The following is a 22,768-nucleotide window of genomic DNA, read 5'->3' as shown; positions in this document are numbered from 1 at the left end:
GTCTGTGCTAAAGAGTCTCTGAACTCCTGATACCGCTTTGGTAATTAGCCAGACCAGCAATTTGCAGATTCGGTGAGATCTCTCATTGCCCTGGCTCCATTGTCTACACAGCGTTATAGGAGCAAATTGGGCAACTTGATGCATCAGGGAAACAAGGGGAATAAATATTTCACAAGAGGTTTTCTCAGATTCTCTATGAAAGCTGACCAACTTGTGTTCGTCCCAGGCCAAGGGTTTCTTATTCCGTGTGTGTGTGCACTCGACCCATTTCCGATTCTCAGTCCATACTAAGACTCCTAATCATCAGGCCTTCTATTTCATACATAGTACATACAACACAGCCATTTCCTTTAAGCTGGAATTTGTGGACCCATATAGAGCTTTGTCTACCATGATATGAGCATCGTTTACTTTCCCAGTGAAGACTGCACCCCTGCCATCTTTCAAATTAATCTTCCTAGCGCTCAGACGATGCAGATTGTCATTGTCTTCCTCTCACTCATACTGTTTATATCTCACTTGGATGTGTTACAGCAGATGGAAATTCATATTTAATAACTCCAGCAGTGCCGCAGAAACTGAACAGCTCAAACTTGGGCAAGGTCATTCTGGCTGGAAATATGAATGAGTGATGGAGAGATGAGCAATGTGGGTCAAAGTGTGTGAACTAAACCATTTCAAATATATGTGTTTTATCAGACAATTCATTTGTTTTGTGTTTGGTTTGTTCAGGAAGCACGGGACCTTTGGTTTTGGTGACGTTCTGATTTACACACAGAGGCAGCACTGATTAGATTTAGCTGACAAATTTATTAAAGACCTTGTATCGCTTAATCATCAGAGAGAATAAATAAAAGACATAAAACATTTCCACAGAAACAAACACCTACACCAGCCCAGGGGCCCAGCGTCCCTGGGTGTCTCAGCATAATTGCAACGTACAAGATACATTTGAGGACACACAAATGCATAGACTAATACAGGTGAGTCGCTTTTTACAACTAGCCTGTCCCTTCTTTTTCAGCATTCTGGTAAAGTCCAATGTCCGGGTTCGGGTTCCGGGCAAATGCGGCTTCCAGAGGGTTGAGGCGTTTAAGAAAAAAACCCTAAAGTCTCTGCGACATAAACGGTCTTTTGTAGACATTTGGCAACAACCAGATGCTGTAAAACTGAGATCCTGACAGAAACACTCTCTGCTTTGTGTTCCACCAGAAAAGGCGGAGACAGACTTGGGGCTGGGATCAGATCTTGAGACTAGGAGGCCGGCCAAATTGTACCTTCTGTCCATGTGTACAATACCGTGATGGCTAATGCAGCACAAACAAAACAACTGACTCAAGTTAAACAGAAGAAATTGCAAAATGTCCTCCAGATGTGGATTTTAATTTCCTCATTCACTCAGCTGGATGACCTCTACCCCCTACACACACACACACACACCTTCAACAACCCAACCTCAATCAGTCCTCCTGGCAGACGGGCTTCAAAAGCCACAGTGGCCATGTCGATTGGAATTCGTTTTCCCTTTTTAGTGCAAATATGGCGCTGGTGCAAATCTGAGGGATGGATGGATAGAGGAAGTCCTGCCAACTCTGTGGAGAATGCATCCCAGGAAACACATTGCTTCTTTCCAGGTGTTTGTTCAGCCTTTAGGAATTACACATCCTATCTCACACCTTTAATTCTGGCCTGCGTTCCAGTGAAGGACAGCTCCATAGCTGCAGTAGGTGCTGCTGGCTGAGGAAGCAGCTGAGGAAGGTCCTGATTGGTGTTCGATGACCATCTAAAGGCAGGCAGGCAGGCCGGAAGCTGGTTGCTTTTCCTCTGTAGAAGATGTGGAGTGTGATCTTCAACCCGACACCCGGAGTTGAGCGTTCCTTAGTTTCTGAGAGAGAGAGCATCCATTGCTTTGCATTTTGGTCTAGACTCTTCTGAAGTAAAGACCTATTTTGAAGGCCTTTCTTATATATAAACTCCTGGCAGTTGATTCATGAAAAGTTGGAAAGCTCTTTCATCCGTCTCCAACCGATGCCCCTTTCGGTTCTTTGTAGGCCCGCATCTTTGTTTGTTTTCTCTGCCTGGGTTGCAGTCTTGCCAGTTCGGCGTGCATGGACACTAAGGGGGAGCAAACAAACCAACAAAGACAAACGATAGAGACAGAGAGTAATGCGCCCTGCGAACAGAGAAGACCTGACCCCCTCCACGCTTACTTTGAAGATACTGTGAAAAGACTGTCCATTTCCAGCCTTGAAGATCTTCAGAAGCAGCCCAGAAACAGCTGTAAACACGACGCCAGGACCTGGGACCCGAGACATCATCAAAACTGAGTGTGGTCCACTTCGTCTAACCAGGAGGCCGGACTGGCAGGGAAGTCCGGGTAGCCCCCGCTGCTGCCAGTGGACAGATCTGAGCTGGGTCCGTTGGCTCCTAATACTCTCATGGCCTGGGTCATGCCCTGTGCCCCTTGTGTCATTATGGCTAGGCCAGAGTCTGGGTAGACCAGGCTGGAGATGAGAGGCTGATGTCCAGGCATGGCCTGCAGGGAGTTGGGGGACTGAGGTAGGCCGTAGGGGCTGCTGGAGCGGATGTCGTGGTACTGGTCCTGGGACGGGATCACACCGTGCTCCAGAGGGAAGGCGCCGTGGCTGCCAGCTGGCCTCCCCAGGGCCGGGGGCGTCTCACTCAGGCCACTGTAGATGCCATTCGAGTGGCTCATCTCGGACATGGATGGCTCATCTGGAGAAACAGAGAAATGCTGGTCAGTTAGCTGCTCTAGCATTGGTGGCTCATTTTCAGCTCCCCCCCATCCCAAGCCCTGCAATAACCATCTGTATTTGGGTCATAGATGTGGCTGGAGAGATCCTTTGCACGGTACAATACTGAACCAGCAGCATTACATTCCCAACACAATATATTATTCTCTCTCTAAGGGCTCATCTTCCCCCCGATTGAAGTCCAGTCACTCTCAGGATTCCCGCTTTGATTTATGTGAACGATTCCATACTGCTTGTGGCAAACAATTAGTGTTTAGGGAGATAGCATTGATGTTTACGGGCTGGTATCGTGTCTGAATGCCAAATAGGCTTCACACAATGTAAAGTCATGCAATAATACACATTCAGGAGAGAATAAAGAACATTTAATGTTCTAGAAAAGAAATGTTTCATTTTGCAGAGTATATTTGAAATGCTGAATGCCCACAATAAAATATATTAAAAACCCACTTAGCATCCCCGGGGACAAGGCAATATTTTTACTTTAATTCAATTTATTTTGAAACGAAGGGTCACTTAAAACTAAACACAGTGCCAGTTAAGTGGCTGTTCGTGGTTTAACAAGAAAGACATCTCAGAGGCTGCGTGTCTAGACGTACCTGTGAAAGAGACCTCTGCGTCACTGTCCACCCCCTCTTCCTGGATGCTGTCCTTGTCAGATTTGGAGCTGCCTCTCGACCTCTTCATGTTGCGGAAGTACTGACCCCATCTCTGTCTGCCCGCATCCTTCTTCAGCCTCTTCTCCTTCGCTCGCCTATTTTGGAACCAGACCTGCACAAGGAAAAAGTAACAATGAAAATGCCAGTCAATATGCAATTCCCAGAGAGAATGTCATGCCTTTCCCAATGCTAACATACCTGCACAATTGGGACCAGTTTGAGGCAAGAATAGAGAGTAATAATGTCCCTTTGCCCGAGGTAAGGATGTTCCTGGCATTTCTCTCCTGCTCCAGTGTTTCATGGAACATTGTTGTGAGAGTTGTGTGCCGGAATTGGCAAATTCATGACATTATATTTCATTTATTTATTTTGTTCTGGAATAAAGTCAGCACAAAAAAAAAAAAAAACAGCAACTGTCTCGGTCCATCCTCAGTACATCCTTGTTGTTTCTCCTTTTAAATATCTCATACCTGAGCCTTTTAAGTGATAATCATTCAAGACAACCTTAGAATGCTATAATTGTATTATTTCTTGCTGCTCCTGTTGTTTATATGTCACACACACATTGTGTCACTTTCTATAGATTTGTACCAAAAGCACTTTAATTAAACCTTTCATTTACTCAACATTTCAACCTTTTAGTTTACTCAGTAACATTGCTGTTTCTTATTCATAATGGGTGTTAGAGCGCTGTATTTTTGATTTAAAGTTTTACATTAAAAACTGGTAAGACATGTTTGTCCAGACAAAAATAAAATTAACATTCCTTGGTATTTACTATAGGACATGTATCTATCTATCTATCATAGTGATCTAAATAACGAAAATATTTATAGAATTTTAAAAATACTGCAATGAATGAATGAATGTTGGGGTTTTGTTGTACTGTTACTAAACACTGCAAATAAATTGTGGGCAACGATATGTTTCGCGACTCTGAATTTCAAGAACAGTTAAAAATATACCGATACTGACCGAGCCCCACATGTAACAGGTGAGGAATACAGCCCCTTCAATATTTCATATCGGATTCAGACCACACACGACGCCTCATTCCGCTGAAACAGCCGACCAGCGGCCACTCTGAGCCGGTTTCTCCAGCCCTGTCCCTCCTTTCCGTTGAAACCCGTTTCATTGTCTTACCGATCTCTGTATTTTTACGGTGCAAGAAAAGCGTCAGCGTTTTAAAGATATTTAAATACTGTAAGTTTGATTATGAGGTCCGGTGTTATAATAGGTTAATTGTGTTGACAGCGTTTTAATGCCATTATTGTACTCTATTGTTTTACTTTAAATACAGTTTTTTTATTGAAATACATCCATATATACAATGAAAGGCAGATATAAATCAGTGGATCTAAATGAAGCTCTTATTAAGGACTGCATTGTCGTCCCTTTATCGCGTCGCTGTCCACACTGCAGGTGCTGAAAGCGCATTTTTCAGTTTAAGTTTCATATTGCTACAACGATATTATATAAGGCTGGTGTAGAATAAAGCTAATTAGCATTCAGTAAAATAAACCGGTAATAATCCTCTCGGTAAACATTTTAAACATGACACATATCGATGCATTGTTTTATGTGTTGTAGATGACAATTTAAAACAGTGGTTCCCAAACCGGTCCTGGGGGACCCCCTACCCTGCTGGTTTTTGTTCCAACCGAGCTCTCAATTACTTAATTGAACTTAATTGAAGTAACAATCTGCTTAGATTTTTACTTTTTAAATTGTGTAAGAAAATAGTTGTTTCTTCAATACGTTTTAATATAATTCTATACTTAATTATTTTAAACAGTAGGGGTTTTAAGTTAAGTCTGATTTAGGAAATTTGTTCAAATAAGTAACTGAGAGCTCGGTTGGAACAAAAACCAGCAGGGTAGGGGGTCCCCCAGGACCGGTTTGGGAACCACTGATTTAAAAGATGGTCGAACAGGGAGCGCAACCGGGTGAAGGCTTGGAAATGAAGCCCGTATGGATATTCGTGTTGGGACAATACTGACTTTACTTTATGATTTATTTCTGGCCATTAACTTCGAGACAGCTACAAGTTGTCCTCAACCTGTGGCACAGACGGGTTATATTTGGTGATAAAGATCACGCGTTGCTTGCATGAGATACTCCGCTGCTCAATATATTACAATTAGTGTTTCTTTTTGTCTCTCTCCAGTACCAGACTCAATTAAAAAAACCATTGTAAATCACGTTTCTTTAATGAGAGCTCAACTACTCGTGTACAGTGTGATTTTAAAAAGGGGGTCAAAATAAGCTGATGGCAAATAACTTTATAAATCCTAGTTTATTCCAAAGGGTTTATATACGTGTTGGCAACTTTATGTCTTTACAAATACTAATGACATGATTCGGGTAATTTAATCAGATAATTCAATTTTAAATACTAGCTTCGTACTGTGCTCATGTCGAGGACAGTGCTGATATGTCAATTATTATTATTATTATTATTATTAATAATAATAATAATAATAATAATAATAATAATAATAATAATAATAATAATAATAATAATAATTCAAACATGTTTGACTTTTGCACATGCAAGCTAACAGGACAATGAACAGTAGAGGTTACTACAGACAAAGCGTGTCTGTGTCGAGGACAGTGTGGGATGAAAAGGCGAGGGGAAGTCCTGTTGTCCTTGCAAATACATAAAATAATATATATAGCCACAGTCAGACACCACGAAGACCCCCCTCCTGGAGTCGTTAACGAGCTTGTCTCAGCCCTGTCCTCCCCACCCCTGACTTTCCAACGCGGGTCTCTTTTGACTCCATCTTACCGTAAATTAAGCCCATTAAACCCGCTGGCATCCAAAGACCAATTCAAGGCAATACGGCAAGTGATGCGCTCTGAAGACACGGACAACAACTAGGCCCTGGTACAACTGCTGGGCACCGGTGGGCCTATACTGTCAGTGTGTCGCTGAAACAACACAGAAATACAGAATAAAACCGAAGGGCGGTACCTGCACTACTCTCATATCCAGGCCGGTCTCCGAGGACAGCTGCTCCCTGACATGCCTGGCGGGCTTGGGCGAGTTATTGTAGGCGTTTTTCAGGGTTTCGAGCTGTTTGGCGGTGATGGTGGTCCGGGGTCTTTTCGCGGTGGAGTCAGCCTCTGGAAAACATTGAACGGCAAAGTTGGGTGGTGTGATTTGGGGCTCAGAGCTTGTGGGTGTTTGTTTGATTCCCACACAGAGTGGAAATTGATATGATTCCCAGTTGTCCAGAACCTTGACAGACTTCAAATGCCAGAGCTTACATTTCACTTCGGCACCCACTGTCCATAACATTGCGTCAAAACATGGGCAAAATACGTGGACTGATTGATTCGTTGATTGATTGATTGATTGATTGGTTAATTTAAACAAATATAATTTACATTATTTAAATATATTTGTATTTGTTTTATGTGTGACTACTTTATTACATATTGCAGTTACGTGCTTGCCTGAAGCGCTTTTCACACAGCAAATCAGTTCACCTGGAATTCAGGTACCCAATTTAAAAACAATTAGATTAAACTGGACAAAATCAAAAGCGACCGTCTTATTCTGGGAAGGCAGGTTCGTGCAGCAAAAATACTATGCAGGGAACATCCTGTCGCTGTGGCTCCAAAATTGCTTATAAGTAATGGCGCCCCCTTGATAACAAAAAACAAACTTGTGTGTTTTTGCTGAAAACTGCTCTGCTAATTGGCGAAGTACAGTGGAGTAAATCAGCGCCGGCGGGGACTGTAAATCCGGACAGGGCGGGGGCATCAGCAGCTGCCGAGAGACTCCGAGCAGAAGATAAGATATTTTGTCAGCAAAAAGCAGAATTCATTTGCATCATTGCTTATGTCACGACACCGTTTTTGGTTGCAACTGAATGAATACAATGCCGACATTGGGAAATGGATTTGGATGCTTTTGCGGTATTTATGTTATCCCGTGTAATGCCTTTTTGTAAAGATAAAAACGAGTGCTCTGCTGGAAAAGCATGCAAAATTAAATCAAAACAAAAGCACACAAAACATTATAAATAAATACACCGTTAAACGAGTGAGTTACAAATAATGTTGCAGTAAATATCACTGATCTACACGTTAGTGATTGTTAAAACGCACGCGTTATTTTATATAACCCATAAAACTAAACAGACAGACAGACAGACAGAGGTAGATAGATAGATACTATATATGTTTCACAAAGCTAAGCAGTTAAGCAATTATCTGTTTTACAATCAGCCAGAAAAGGTAATGGCGCTTTTTGTCAGTTGTGATGATTTTGTATTTTTTCTGGGAAGCCTCCAGTTCAATCAGTGGTAGAAAGTGCTGACTCCCCGCCCTGCCTGCACGACTGAGGGCCATTTTTCTTTTCCATCGCACTTGGATTTGCGATATATATATATATATATATATAAAGCGCGTTATCGATTAGGAGGCAGGCTGCGGCAGCGCTGCTGGGGGGTCAAGCGTTTATGGGTGACCTGCTGACCCCCGGGATGAAGTTCACAGTTCAAAGCGGTTGTTTAATGAAAGGTTATTGAGTACAAATAGAGAAAGCATCGGCTCACTGGACGCGGTGCCCAATCCTTCATTTCTATTAATGATACGCATGTATGAAGTGTGTGAGCCAGGCGAGCCGCACGGGGTTCCGTTTTTAATATTATTAATAATAATACAAATAATAACAACAACTGCAAAATGTTGGGGGGAAAATATCCCCTTTACATCTGATAATTGATCATTTAATATGTTCTGATTTAGAAGAAGACGAGAATGCAATTTACCACGTTCCAAATATTGTATTATTGGCGGGAAACACGGGAGAACTTAATATTTATTTAAATAGTATTTTCCAGCATTTAAGAATTTCAAATCGAATGCAAACCGCCGTCTTGTCTTCAACAAAACAATATCAGACGTCCGCCATAATGTAATTATTATCCATGTCGAAGTATTATTATTATTATTATTATTATTATTATTATTATTATTATTATTATTGCAATTTTAACACATAGTATTTAATAGGCCATTGAAACTGTTAACATGTTAATTAAATTATACATATAGGCTATATTATATACAAATAATCCAAATCCTCAAACAATCCTTCGGTGTAATAATAATAATAATAATAATAATAATAATAATAATAATAATAATAATAAAAATAAAAATAAAAATAATCTAATTTAAATCTGTAAAATACAATCTTATCTGTATAACGGAATTCATTATGTTGCCATATGTTTAGTCTTAGCCGAAAATATGTATTACACAGTTTTCCCAGTAAGAATAAATACAGTCAATAAAGTCTGAACATATATAATTGGAAAGAAAGTAAAGTTGAATGAACAATATTTAGTAAAATAAATAATTCACATTCATAAGATGTTCGACAGATGATCGTATGTACACAGCATTTTGTTTTCCAAATAAACTAAAACAAACCAAATAAATAAAGTCGCAGCAAAATAAATACTCTTGAGAGAAATACAAGCCAATGTCGGAAATTAGAAGTACTGATGCATTAGTAAATATGACACGACTGGGCTTTCTCCTCTTTGGTTTCAAATGTGGGAACCGCTCCGTTTCCCTGGACTGAATGAGCGACACACATCTAATAGCGAATTAATATTATTCACTGTGGATTTAAATAAACCCACATTGACAGAGTCCGGAAAGACGCCTCCTCGCCTGTTTAACGGAACCACTTGTGGCGTCTTCAATGGCTTGTATTTTAATTGCGACGTTACAGCAAAGTACAATTTGTCAAGAGGAGGCAAATAACCTAATTGTGTTACCCATAATGAACATCTGTGGGTTAAAAATAAAAATGATAATAATAATAACTATATGTCCCAAAGCGTAAAAACATAGTGTATCCTTGACGCCTTTTCTGATGTGGAGTGACAAGACGGTTTGACTGATATAACCTTGCCTCTTAGTATTAATAACGTTCGTAACAATAAGCTATTTAAGTGGAGTTACACTAGAAATGTGTCATTGTATTTATGTATTTAAATATGTATGTAGACTTGACCTGCTGACACACAGAGCGGTCCCTGGCCTCTTTAGAAACCCTACTAAAATCCAGAGCAATGGACCATGAAGTCAGATAACGTAGTCGGATATATCTGAGACACACACACAATGATCACAGTTTTAAGATAGTCGTACAGCGTGTGTGTTATTTGATATGCACACATGCAGGGCTGCGCAGGCTGGCGCGCTGCTCCACTAACGCTAGTGCAGGGGAAGGGTGCAGGGGCCTCCTCTCGGCGGGTCAGGGTGCAGGGGCTCACCTCTCTGTTTGGCCGTCTCGTAGTCTGCCTTGCACACCAGCCGGCTGTCCTCCATCAGGTAGTACTCGTCCCCGGTGGCCAGCTGCCTCTTGCACACGATGCAGGCGAAGCAGTGGAGATGGTAGACGAAGTCCTGCGCTCTTCGGACCACCTGGGTCGGCGGAATGCCTTGTTGGCAAGCGGCGCATTTAGTCCCAAATCTCCTTTTAGGAATAAAAATAACAACATGAAATGTCCCGCTATAACTAAGCGTGGTCTGTTACTAATATTGTCAGCATGAGCACGGGGCTGGTCCTATATGCGACTTTCTATATTTTTTATAATAATAATAATAATAATAATAATAATAATAATAATAGAAGAATATAAAACAAGTTTGTAAGACGATAACTGGGGGGAGGGTGGATAGGGTGCATCCTAATGGGTGCATAGGTCATATATGTTAACATCCCCCGCCCATTTCAATAGAATTATGCAAATGTATGAAAATAAATAAATACATACATACATACATACATACATACATACATACATACATAAAGCATGGAACTGCCTCTTTACAAACCATCAACATGTATTTACATTTATTTATTTATTTTTAAGACTAGCTGATGACCTTTTATCGGGGCCTTGTCGAAAGAAAAAAGTGAAACAATAACAGGTGCATCTATTAAACATTTATAAATGTCTAATTTAATTAAAAGATTGAAAAAAAATCTGAGGTCAAATAACGCCAATAGATAGAAAACACACAGGCGAGATGGTGGTGTAATCGCAGCGTATTAACATCCACCGCCCTAAATAAAGACAAATCCACAGAGAACAGAGGTGGCTGAGGACGGGCTGTGCCGGTGTGGGACAGAGGACCGGGCAGAGGACCCGCTGTGGGACAGAGGATGGTCGTGCCGGTGTGGGACAGAGGACCCGCTGTGGGACAGAGGACAGGGTCGTGCCGGTGTGGGACAGAGGACCCGCTGTGGGACAGAGGACAGGGTCGTGCCGGTGTGGGACAGAGGACCCGCTGTGGGACAGAGGATGGTCGTGCCGGTGTGGGACAGAGGACCCGTTGTGGGACAGAGGATGGTCGTGCCGGTGTGGGACGCTGAAAGCACTCACTTGAAGAAGTCTTCCTTGCAGTAGACACTCTCGCCTCGGCTGAAACACTTGTCCGCCAGCTGGGTTTGGCAGTCGCTGCACTTCAGGCACTTGCTGTGCCAGTGTCGGTCCAGGACTTTGAGGATGAAGCGGTCCACTATGTGCTGACTGCAGCCCGCACACACCGGGATCTCTGTGAGACACACACACACACACACACAGACACAAACAGAGACACACACACACACACACACAGAAACACAGACACACACACAGACACAAACAGAGACACACACACACACACACACACACAAACATAGACACACACAGACACACACACACACACACAGAGACACACAGACACAAACAGAGAGACACACACACACACACAAACAGAGACAAACATAGACACACAGAGAGAGAGAGAGAGACACACACAGACACACACACACACAAACATAGACACACACAGAGAGAGAGAGACACACAAAGACACACACAGAGACACACACACACACAGACACACACACACACAGACACAAACATAGACACACAGAGAGAGAGAGAGACACACAAAGACACACACAGAGACACACACACACACACACACACAGACACAAACAGAGAGACACACACACAGACACAAACAGAGACACACACACACACACAGACACAAACATAGACACACACAGAGAGAGAGAGACACACAAAGACACACACAGAGACACACACACACACACACACACAGACACAAACAGAGAGACACACACACAGACACAAACAGAGACACACACACACACACAGACACAAACAGAGAGACACACACACACAGAGAGAGACACACACACAGAGAGAGAGACACACACACACATCAGCCTTCGCTCCTTACTGTGCAACAAGAGCCGTCAGCAGACGGACAGGCATTTCATGGAATAATATACAGTCTCTCAGTTAGTATTATGATTACTGTTATTGATTAGTATTATGATAACAGTTGGACTGTTTAAATTATAGGCAACTACTGGATTGATATTATTTAATTATAACCATCATCATCACAAAAACACCGACGAGCCAGAGTGGTACAGATAGACTCTACAGTTCATTTTGACGTCACTGAAGGTTACATATTTTTCAAATAGATCATATTTAAGTTTAGCAATGGTGCCTTGATAGAGCAAAGAATACGATCCCGAGAGCCGAGCGGACGGATATCTGCGCATAAGGGCGTCTGCTACGAAATAAATGATAATACATGTGTGTATATATTCCACTTGTAATGTTCTAATAGATATAGGTATTATAAATATAGATCTATAGTGATTATCTTCATTTATCAAAAAATCGTGATTCAATTATTGTAAATTAAAGCATTTAATAATCTAATGTTTCCAGTTGTGTGTATAACAGGTCTGCTGAATCGCATTATGATGCTCCTATCATGTTTCTACCATCACTGAAGCGACTTGTAACATTTGTACTTGAATAATAATAATAATAATAATAATAATAATAATAATAATAATAATAATAATAATAATAATAATAATAATAGGAGTATAATTAAAATCTGTATATGACATTTGAAATTAGGAACTATTGGGGTTTGAAATCTAGAAACACAGGAATTAATAAAGTGGACTATAAAATCCATAAAACATCATTATTATAATTATTATAATAACAATTATAATAACTTTAATTTTCCGGCTCAGACAAATACATTTTTGAACAAGAAAACAAAACAATTGAATTCACAGATGTTTCTTGTGTAAAGTGCAAGTCGCACAGACACAATCAGCAATTGCAGCGAACTATTATTCTTTTATTCTCCTTATTATTGGAATGGTGAGAAAATATTCACAATAGAACGTTACAGAATAACAACCACAACACCACCAATACCACCACCACCACTACTACTAATTATAATATTAATAATAACACATCGCTGCGAGGTATGATTATTACACAGCCTATTTTTAGCTCTAATACGCAGAACAAAATTAAATCATCACGCAGTTTCATGCTCTACGTCTACAGGTGCAGCTGCTGCTTTGGAGACCCATAGGGCCCCTGAGGACCCGGACCCGGACTGGCCGGCGGAGGTGCGAGTCCGAGGCAGGCAGCCCATCTCCGGCCACAGGAGTGATTTTAAAGTTTGAAGAGCAGTTTCACACCGAGAGCCGCACGGAGCCGCCCGTACCTCCTCTCTCCTCCAGCAAGCCTCGCAAATCACAACAACACACATCTCTGCAGCCCTGTCACATCTGATCACCCAAGACCGCAATCTATAATCTCTTAATTTAATACCAACATCGACTCCCGAGACATCAATGTCACACCAATCCCCCCCACGTCTACCCCAAGGAGACGAGCCCCTCCAGACAGCCACCCCCGCGGCTCTTACTCTGCATGGCGGACGGCGGCCCTGGACTCGAGTCCCTGAAATCCCAGCAAATGTGACTGCAAGGTTGCTCTCTTCCACCGGTGTTTTTTTTTTCTATATAACTATAAAAGGTGGGTCGCGTCTCCTCGGATGTTTGTGCCCAACGACCACCCGTCCGGAGCTACTGGCGCTATTCCTCCTCCATGAGCGCGTCTCCATGTGTTGCTCCACAGGAAACTTGGTGCTAAAAACACCAGCCTCAGTTTACTGCCTCCTGGAAGTGAACCAGGCAAATCCCCAAACGGCTGAAGCACATAATGACTTAAGTCAGCAGCTCACCGGCCAATCACTGCCGGCCCAGGGCTGCTGGTTGGGTCTGCTTTCCATCCCACCTCCACTGAGTACCAAGGCGTGCAGAGTGAAACCGCGACATTTAAGGTAACGGCGCTTCATCCGCTGCTTTATTTTTCATGTTAAAGACTGTATTCCAGACGTATTTCAAAACGTTGTTCATAAAACCCAAACTGTTGAACACCTTCTCAAATCGAGCTGCATTAAAACAGAGCAACGTGCACATTATTGACTTAAAAACATTTTAAATCAGTATACTTCCTATCTATCTGTCTAGTCATCCATCCACCCGGACCTGCTCTAACCATCCTGGTATAACACTGGGCAGCAGATTTTGAATTCAACAAAGTCTTGCATGATCGATCCCTCTGTACCTGTGGAAAGGATGCCACTGCAGGCTGGGATCTAGTGACGAACAGCAGCTGAGATAGCCACGAATGGTGGATTAGAGGCCTATATGCATGAGTTCAGACAATGTGGAGACAGTGTGGGCTCTGCTTTATCTAGTGGCGAGGTGAGTTGTGTAGGCTGGTGAGTATTTGAAATCTACCTCTCCGCAGCCGAGGGAAATGGGAATCTCTTATGTATCCCTGTGCTGATGCCTCGGCTGTGTTTGAGCACATTTACGCACGACGGCGCATCTTAGAGAGTCACACAGAAACACACACGGGTTGCCATTCCTGGGCTGGTGGTGTGGTTGATACGGCTTCTATAGAGGACAGATAGTAAGTGACAAGAGACAGAGCCATGTGGGACAATGGGGTTTTTTGTTGCATCTGTCAATCATATTAACAACAGGAAAGTTTCCCAGTTCCAGGGTTACACGCATGTGCAGAACGGGTGCGAGGAGCTATATTCCGCGAATGCAAAACATGTATGTAATGTAAATATTCACGGCAAAACTTGGTTACTGCATTTTCCACATTTCATATTGTCTATACGTTTTTCTCTTTCTTTCTGTAAGTCATGGACTCGATTAATAAAAATGTCGTATACATTATTTATAATTAAACCTATGTTGCCTGCCAGAAGAAAAAAAAAATAGTAAAAACGAAAATAAGTGGACTGTTGCTTGAAGCGGAAATAAATAATTTCTTAAATGGGAAGGTTAGGGGGGATTAAAATAAGAAACAAGGGGTTTAAGGAAACGACTTAACGGAGAAAATGGTCCTTAGATATGTATTATTATTATTATTATTATTATTATTATTATTATTATATCGCAAATAATAATAACAAATATTGTGAGGAATCTACACAACTTCATGTTTTCATGTTTAAAATAAATTGTAAACACAATAACGTATGTTTTACAATAATATAATATGAAAATATATTAATAAATAAATATAATACAGTATTGTGTTTTTTTTTTAATCTGTGAACACAAATGCGCAATTAAATTAGTGAATTTCCTTATTTGTATGATCGTATCGGTTTTCAAGTCTAACCAGGTAAGAGAGGTAACCTACAATAATAATAATATTAATATTATTATTATTATTATTATTATTATTATTATGAAGTTCAACAATAGCTTTAACAATTCAGGTGTTTTAATTTGTTCGGATGGCGTTTGGTCACCTGGCACAGAAAAATAAATAAAAATAAAGACTTCTGAAGGCAGCAAACGGGCGACACTCTGCAATCCAGGTATTGCCTCTAAATTATGCATTAATGAAGGCCGGCCGGAGGGGAATCGGTTTCCATTGTGCGTTTTGTGGATCATCAATAAAACATGGACGCGAGGTTTCTGCAGCAGCTCCGTGAACAGGTGCGCTTTATCATTTATTCAGAGCCGAGGACAACTAGCAAGTCGGGTTTCAAACTCACGACTTCTTTATTTGAAGACATTTTTAAATACCTGAGTAATATGAGTCTGAATAGAAACAATAGAGTCCTCTAAGAATATATTTTAGACGGATAGCTTTAGTTTTGGCCGATCGGAAATTGTAAAATGGTTAAGATAAACTCTAATATCTTATATCGACCAATTTATCATAGTACGTAACTGGGGAGGTTGCATTTCACAGAGGACAACATAACTGAAATTAGATTTTGAGCTCAATTTAAAACAGACTTGTGTTTAGATCATTTAAGGGCGGTCTAATTTAAGTCTTGTATATGTCCACACTCCCCTTATCCGTTTTCTTCTCCTCCTCCTCTTCAATGCCTTTAACAAACACTTTTTCAATTTGTCCGAACAACACACTCGTTTATAGCATCGACCCGTTTGTGAACATAGCTCTGTGTGAAGAATATCGTTATGAGAAAAGCGGCGAGAAGTGACATTGGTTTTAAAGAAAGCTACTGGGGAGACAAGTCGCTTTGTGTGCAAGAATAAAAAGATGAGACATATGTCAGTTCGCAGATCTACCATCTTTGCCCCTAATCCTTTGCCATCCAGTCTTAGCAGTAATCCAGTGCATTATAGAGATAAGAGAGCGATGAGTATTAGACAGAGGAAAAAATCTGGAAAAAGGAGCCATCCTCCTCGCAGTTTAGGTACCCACACCATAAAACAGCGCTAAGTGGGAAGCTGCTTGTGCGTAAATACGTCAGTGTTGTTAAACGGCAGAATCTATCCAAGCACTAATGAAACGTCCCGTTATAGTCGTGCAATTTGATCAATATGTACCCATTTAAAACCGTACTTAAAGGCCAGTGTTTTTCACTCATTTGCTTTCGTAAGTATCATTCAATACGTTAAGGCCGTGTCTCACAACGTGCAATAAAATGGTGTCATTTGAGTGCTTCAGTACTTGGACTTTTTTGAAGCGCAAAGGTAATAGTCGGCATTCCTGTATTTGTATACATTGAGAATGAATTATATTCCCACACCAAATAAAAACAAGGAAATAATAGTTTTACTGCTTACATTTAGAGTATTATGTCATCCTCTGAACGACGCCCGTTTGTGCGACAGTGCAGCTGCAGTCATAGTCTGTACCACCGCGCAGTAACGCAAACAGCGCGTCCGCAGCGCCGGGAGCTTCCGTGGGAGCGACGACCTCCAGCGCCAGGGTCTCCCCGCCGGGCCGCAGAGACGCGGGTCTGAGGGGCTGGGGGGCTGCGGTTCAGGGTCCGGGGGGAGGGGGGGTTGCACAGACATGTCCTCATAGGGGTCGCCTGTCTCCAGAGTTAGTCCAGTCAGGGTCCAGGGAGTCCCGCGGTTAAAGCGAGTGAGCGCAGCGCAGCGCAACGTTTCCAGGGATTCCTTTGTAAAACTGCACACTCGAATCTGGACGGTTTATTTTTCAAAACTGAACGGTTTAGAGTGAAACAGATACATGATGGTCTGATTTGTATGGTACGGCCGGTGGGTCATACTGTATCATTTGTACCAGTTATAATTGTTGCTGTTGTGCCGGATGTTGGATGAAAATGTCAAATTAAAAATTGGAATCTTGAGGGCAGACGGACTATTTTTGCAAAATACGCAATATATGCATATAGCGATATGTGTGTGTGAGAGAGAGGGGTGAGAAGTGTATAAATATTATATATTTAAATAATTGATTATGCTACAACGAATGTGTTGAAAAAAACATTTTCCCAATTTCTTATTCATATTTTACTTTAAAAACAACCAATAAAAGTATCTTATTTAGAAAATAATGCTGTACAGTGATCTTCTGGAGAAGGGCAGCTGCGGTACAGAGGGGTCTTATCATTGTCAGGGAATACAGCTCTTGGTTCTGGTCTGGTTTCATATTGTTTCGAGGTTATGTGGTTAGGGTTAATATTTCGATATATATATATATATATATATAGTGTATATAAAAATACAGTCTTAATAATCACAAAGTTGCCCTAGTGATACATGCAACTCAATTAATTAATCAACATAGTACAAAGCAGAACCAGATATTATTATTATTATTATTATTATTATTATTATTATTATTATTATTTATTTATGTATTTATTTTTAATCACTGTGTTCAATTTCTTTCAGATCCGTTATAACATACATCTTCTATTTTTAGTCAATGAAATCAAGGTGTAACAGTCTATATTTACTGTTGCACAGTTATTGGAGATGCACCGATTCTGTACCAACGATGAAGGCTTTTATCATTAATATAATGGTTATGATTTTCTACTGGCGTCAAATGCAATATATATACCAGAGACAGAGCGTGAACAACGAACGAAACAGTGAACTAATGGAGAACTAATTCCACGCGTAATAAATAGACTGTGTAACTTGTTGGCAGTAAACAGACTGTGTGTGTAAACTGTAAACGCGTGTGTGAGTGTGTGTGTATGTGAGTGTGTGTCTGTGTGTGTGTGTGTGTGAGTGAGTGTGTGTGTATGTGAGTGTGTGTCTGTGTGTGTGTGGTTGAGTGTGTGAGTGTGTGTCTGTGTGTGTGAGAGTGTGAGTGTGTGTGTGTGTGAGTGTGTGTCTGTGTGTGTGTGGTTGAGTGTGTGAGTGTGTGTCTGTGTGTGTGAGAGTGTGAGTGTGTGTGTGTGTGAGTAAGTGTGTGTGTCTGTGTGTGTGAGTGTGTGGTGTGGGGTGTCTATACAGTGACTTCTAAAAGACAACTGTTTACTTTAGGAAGACCGTGCGCTCAATAAAGCGTTAAGCGAGGCAACACCCTGATACATTTTATTGGCTCTGATCTTTAGTGCCAAAGGGCGCCTGGGGAAATCAGCCGTAGTGCCCCCCCGACTGCAGCTCTGATGGATACAAAATCAATGCCCCATTTGCCTGCATTTCACAGTATATGAAACGCATTTTGGTGAAAGGTGCGCGATGCTTCAATGTTCTTCCTTACTTTTAAGCTTTAATAATATTTTTTATGTCCTATTGATCGCGCACTCTTGAAGGGCCGCGCGACAGTAATGGCATCAAATGAGCGATGCCTCGGGCCGGGGGGGTAAAGTGAGGGGCATCTTCCACGCAAAGCCTCTTAATGGGGGCTTCACCAAAATGGACACATCAGGGTGAAACTGCTTATCTTCCATTTTTCTTGCATTAGATGAAGGGGAGCTCGAACACTTGAACTCACACTGCATTCAATACAGTGAAACCCGCGGACCTGATGAGGATCATTAACTGCGCGCAAATACTGTGCAGAAATCCACAGGGCACGGCATTGTCCCGGCTGATGAATTTAAAAAATGGATGGCAAACGTCCTGGAGTTAAACATCTTCGACTGAACAAAGCGATAAGTGATTTATGATCAATTCAGCACACAGGCGCTGCCTCTCGTTTGAAGGAGATGTTGAGTGAAAATATTCTGCGTGTCGCTCTGAAATCACACGACTTACACACGCGAGTTGCCATACGAATGATTTGTATGTTTTTCAATTAAGAAATAACAATAACATACACTTTCAAATATTTGCGCTTCACGAAAATGATGATATTAGTTTATAACAACGCAAACAAAATTAAACTGGTAAATTTAGAGATGCATGGAAAAATCATATGAATGTATTTAAATAATCCGAAGCTTGTTCAATTAAAACAATATATAATACAGTAATACAAAAATAAGTTTCACTAAATTATATACATTATGCTCAATTTGAGTTCGTACATTAATAAAATTAAAAATTGATACGCTACAAACAACAGACAAAAAATATAGGTTATTTTGGGAAGATATCTTGTTTTGTTGTACTTGTTCAACGCAATGTTGTGTGTTTAATATGCGTGTCCTGATGATTTCCAGGAAACTCGTTATCATATTTGAGATGAATTGCACAGGCTGTCACACAGGCTACAGGTTTTCTTTTAGCAGCGCGCAACACTAAGGAGAAACATGTCTTTAATCTGTGCTGCGTGCGGGTAACTTTTCCAGTTTGAACACAACAAGCTTTTACATGTAGTTTCTCCCGCGAACAGCCCGTGTTCTCCGGAGCGGAACGGTGTGTAAATCCTCGCTGGTGCCTCTCTCCTTCTCTCTCCTTCTCTCTCCTTCTCTCTCCTTCTCTCTCCTTCTCTCTCCTTCTCTCTCCTTCTCTCTCTTTCCTTGCGCAGTTCAGGTGCCGCACCTGTGCCGAGAAGCCAATACCTGCGCAGGGCGAGGGAGGCGCACAGGCCGGCTGAGCCTCTGCCTCCGCAGTGCCCCGGTGGTCTCTCTCCCGACAGCAGTGAGTGATGGTGTGAAATGACAGCACACGCTTAACATCTGTTCATATCATTTACTAACAATAAAGCACATTACATATTCATAACGTCTGCTGCTCGCGGTGTAAACGGCGAGCGGAAAAAAGATAAAGTTACTCCCTGCAGCTCGCCAACGCGTTTGTGAGAAGCACCGGCGCTGTGTGCTCCAGAGGCGGCGGCCCTTGTTTCTCCCGTGGAAATACATCCCTCTCACGGCCTTCGGTGGAAACTTGTTTTGTGTAACATATTGTTGTAAAAACATGAAATGAAACTCAACTGCTCCCGAAATAAATAATTAATGGGCTACTTCTAATTGCCAGCACTCTAAACAGTTAATTCAATGGCGTATCTGTGCATTTTAGTGAGGCGACAGTGCGACGAAAATACAATTAGACGAGCGATTATACACAGTGTTACTCAATTCCAGTGCAAGGGTAACAATGCGCTCTAACCTGCTTTTGGAAAGGAAGGTTTCTTTGCCCCAGACTTGTTGGCATCCAGTGGAGTTTATTATACTGACAGGTTTAACAGGTACCATTTCACGGCACATTGTACCCCGTTGATAAACATGCGGGGGTTAAAGAGCGTGAAATGGACAATTACTCGCCAGGAAGGACCACAAAGAAGCGGCGCAGGAAGACTGACCTGGGCACAGCTGTGCATTTGCCTTCCCACATACACAACTGATGCAAACTAATTAAACACACACACACACACACACACACACACACACACACACTGTCTCTTACCTGCACCGGAGTTGTATCTGGAGTAACTGCCGGGATTCTGGCAGCTTGATCCGGGATGATCGAGCAACATTTTCGATGTCAAGAAAATCAGCTCTACTTCACAACTCAACGCACAGCAGAGCTGGAGGCCGCGCTGTCCCGCAGGAGATGCCCGCAGAGCCACAGATGTCACGGACGCGTGTGGGCTCCGCACTGCCGGCACTCAAATGATCTCCAGAGCGGGATGCGGGGGGGGCTGTGTACAACAGTGTCACGGAAAACCTCTAGCAGACGCGCAGCTCCGCTCACTCACAACTTTTCGAGCTGTCAGCCGCAGTGCGCCGGCGCAGAGAGCTCCCCGCGGCGTGCGGACCAGTTGCGTCTCTGGTGGTTTGGCGCAACGGCGCTGTCCAGCGTGCTGAAGGGTGTGTGGCGCTGTGGGGGTGCGCTGCTGTCTGTCCCGGTCTTTAATCTACACCCCCACCCCCCCAGACACATACCATACACGTGTCCATCTTTCATCGGGCACAATAGGACACCAGCGACCCGCGTCCGGACATTGTCTCGGGGAAATAAAATAAAAGGAAGGAGAGAAGAAAAAAAAAACTTTCATTCTCTGCTCGCCTTTTGTTCCCCCAGAGAGACAAAGTGCGACCTGTTCCTGTCGCCGCTGCGCGTTGGGCTTTCCATTCTGTTCCTTCATGGGAGAACAAATAGACAGTTTACTAATTTATAGGAGTAGGTATTGCATACTTGCTATAAACATGCAGAAAACAAAAACAAACAAAAAACAGAAGAAAAAAAATATATATATATTAACGTATTTAAATATTGTATAGTAATTCCTCATGAAAGAAAGCAAATGGGGTGTTTTCGGATGTAAGAAATGTTTTATTAATCAAACAGAATTAATAGAGAAAAACGTGTTCGTGACTGTTGTCATCCAGATATTAACGAAGATTTGTTTCAAATATATTCAAATTTTCGTAAATGTGTGTTAAATGTGTGGATTTTATGGTTGTCGTTAAAAGGACATTTTAAATATGGAACTAATATATTCATGATTTCCTACACGGGACGTATTAGAGATAATAGCAGGCTTTTAGAAATGTAGAAAGGGATGATTTTATAAACCTTTTCCGCGATGAAGCGGCACAGCGCGTGTGGGATTTCTATGATTTCATCAACGAACAAAAGACACAAAACACGAAACAAAGCAGCAACAACAACAGCGGCCTGCGACGAGCGCGGCTCAAAACGTGCCATTGATTTCTATTCACGATATTGATGATTATTATGGTGATGGTTTATTTGATTGTATACATTGTTATGGTTTATTCGTTTGTTTATTTTGTTGTCTGTTTCTCAATCTGTGGCTTCCCTGCAAAGGGCGCTATACAAATGGATTGATTGAGTATTATAACGATGACGTGAATATTGTAACGGTTCATCCTGGCGGTCACAATTGCCCCCGCGGTGTCGCTGGGTCAGCCGGAGGGCTCGTGTGTTGAAGAGTGAATTAATTTTTGCAGAAACATGGAGATGCCGAGGATTCCTGAGGGCAAAGCATTTTTACATATCGGCACCAGAAGCAAAACCGGGAGGAGAACCAGTTACACAATGCGCACATTTACACACACAGCAGCCCCACCAATAAAAACACAAAATAGTGCACATTTCTGAAAGTGTATCCTTTGTTTTAAATATGACCCTAGGTTGTAGCAATTTGGGCTGTGATGTTGATCAACTAAATTTTGGCTCTTGTCCTAAATCTTTATTTTATTATTACTTATTATTTATTATTAATTCTCAGAAGTCTGTATATCCTCTAACCTTATTAGTCCACTAGTGTCACAAACCCACATCGCTGTCCAGCAAGCGAACAGACATTGACACCGATTTACACGACTGTGGGATCCTGCATTTATTTGTTCATTAATTAATTAACTTTCTCACACCTCTACGGGGTTTCCCACGGGTATTCCAAACATGACCAACATTTAAACGACGCTGAATCGCCCCCCCCCTCCGGGCGATAATTAATGTTAGTTACTGCGAGTCAATCCGTTTAACCCTGATCTGAGCGGATTTCACATTAATAAAGCCCGTTAAAGAGGCCCGTCGCGCCCGCGTCAGACTCGCTTCACTGGAGGCGATGGAAACGGACGCAGTTTCACGGAGTGGAGCCGAACCGAACCGAGCCGAGCCGAGCCGAGCCGAGCCGAACCGCCTCACTTTCCAGGCGCTGAACAATTACATCAAACCATACAGATCTGAATATGTTCAAAGTTACGACAGCACCACCAAAAACAACAACAGCAATAATAAACAAAATAACACAG

At 41.9% G+C, this 22,768-nt stretch overlaps 1 protein-coding gene across 1 annotated transcript; it reads right to left on the bottom strand.

The window, feature by feature from the left end:
* Positions 1–811: 811 nt before the first annotated feature.
* On the bottom strand, positions 812–20,844 carry lhx3 (LIM homeobox 3). The gene is made up of 6 exons (XM_066712620.1): positions 20,448–20,844; positions 10,858–11,029; positions 9,742–9,944; positions 6,414–6,565; positions 3,374–3,545; positions 812–2,736 (listed from the first exon to the last, which is right to left on the bottom strand). Exons 1-6 carry the CDS (start codon positions 20,515–20,517, stop codon positions 2,318–2,320), a joined length of 1,188 nt encoding a protein of 395 aa, XP_066568717.1. The 5' UTR covers positions 20,518–20,844; the 3' UTR covers positions 812–2,317.
* Between the last annotated feature and the right edge of the window lie 1,924 nt (positions 20,845–22,768).

This window comes from Amia ocellicauda, chromosome 9, assembly GCF_036373705.1.
Source record: "Amia ocellicauda isolate fAmiCal2 chromosome 9, fAmiCal2.hap1, whole genome shotgun sequence".
In the NCBI taxonomy this organism is placed as follows: Eukaryota; Metazoa; Chordata; class Actinopteri; order Amiiformes; family Amiidae; genus Amia; species Amia ocellicauda.
The sequence above is the reverse complement of the archived record's forward strand: the minus strand, read 5'-3'. Positions and strand labels throughout refer to the sequence as shown.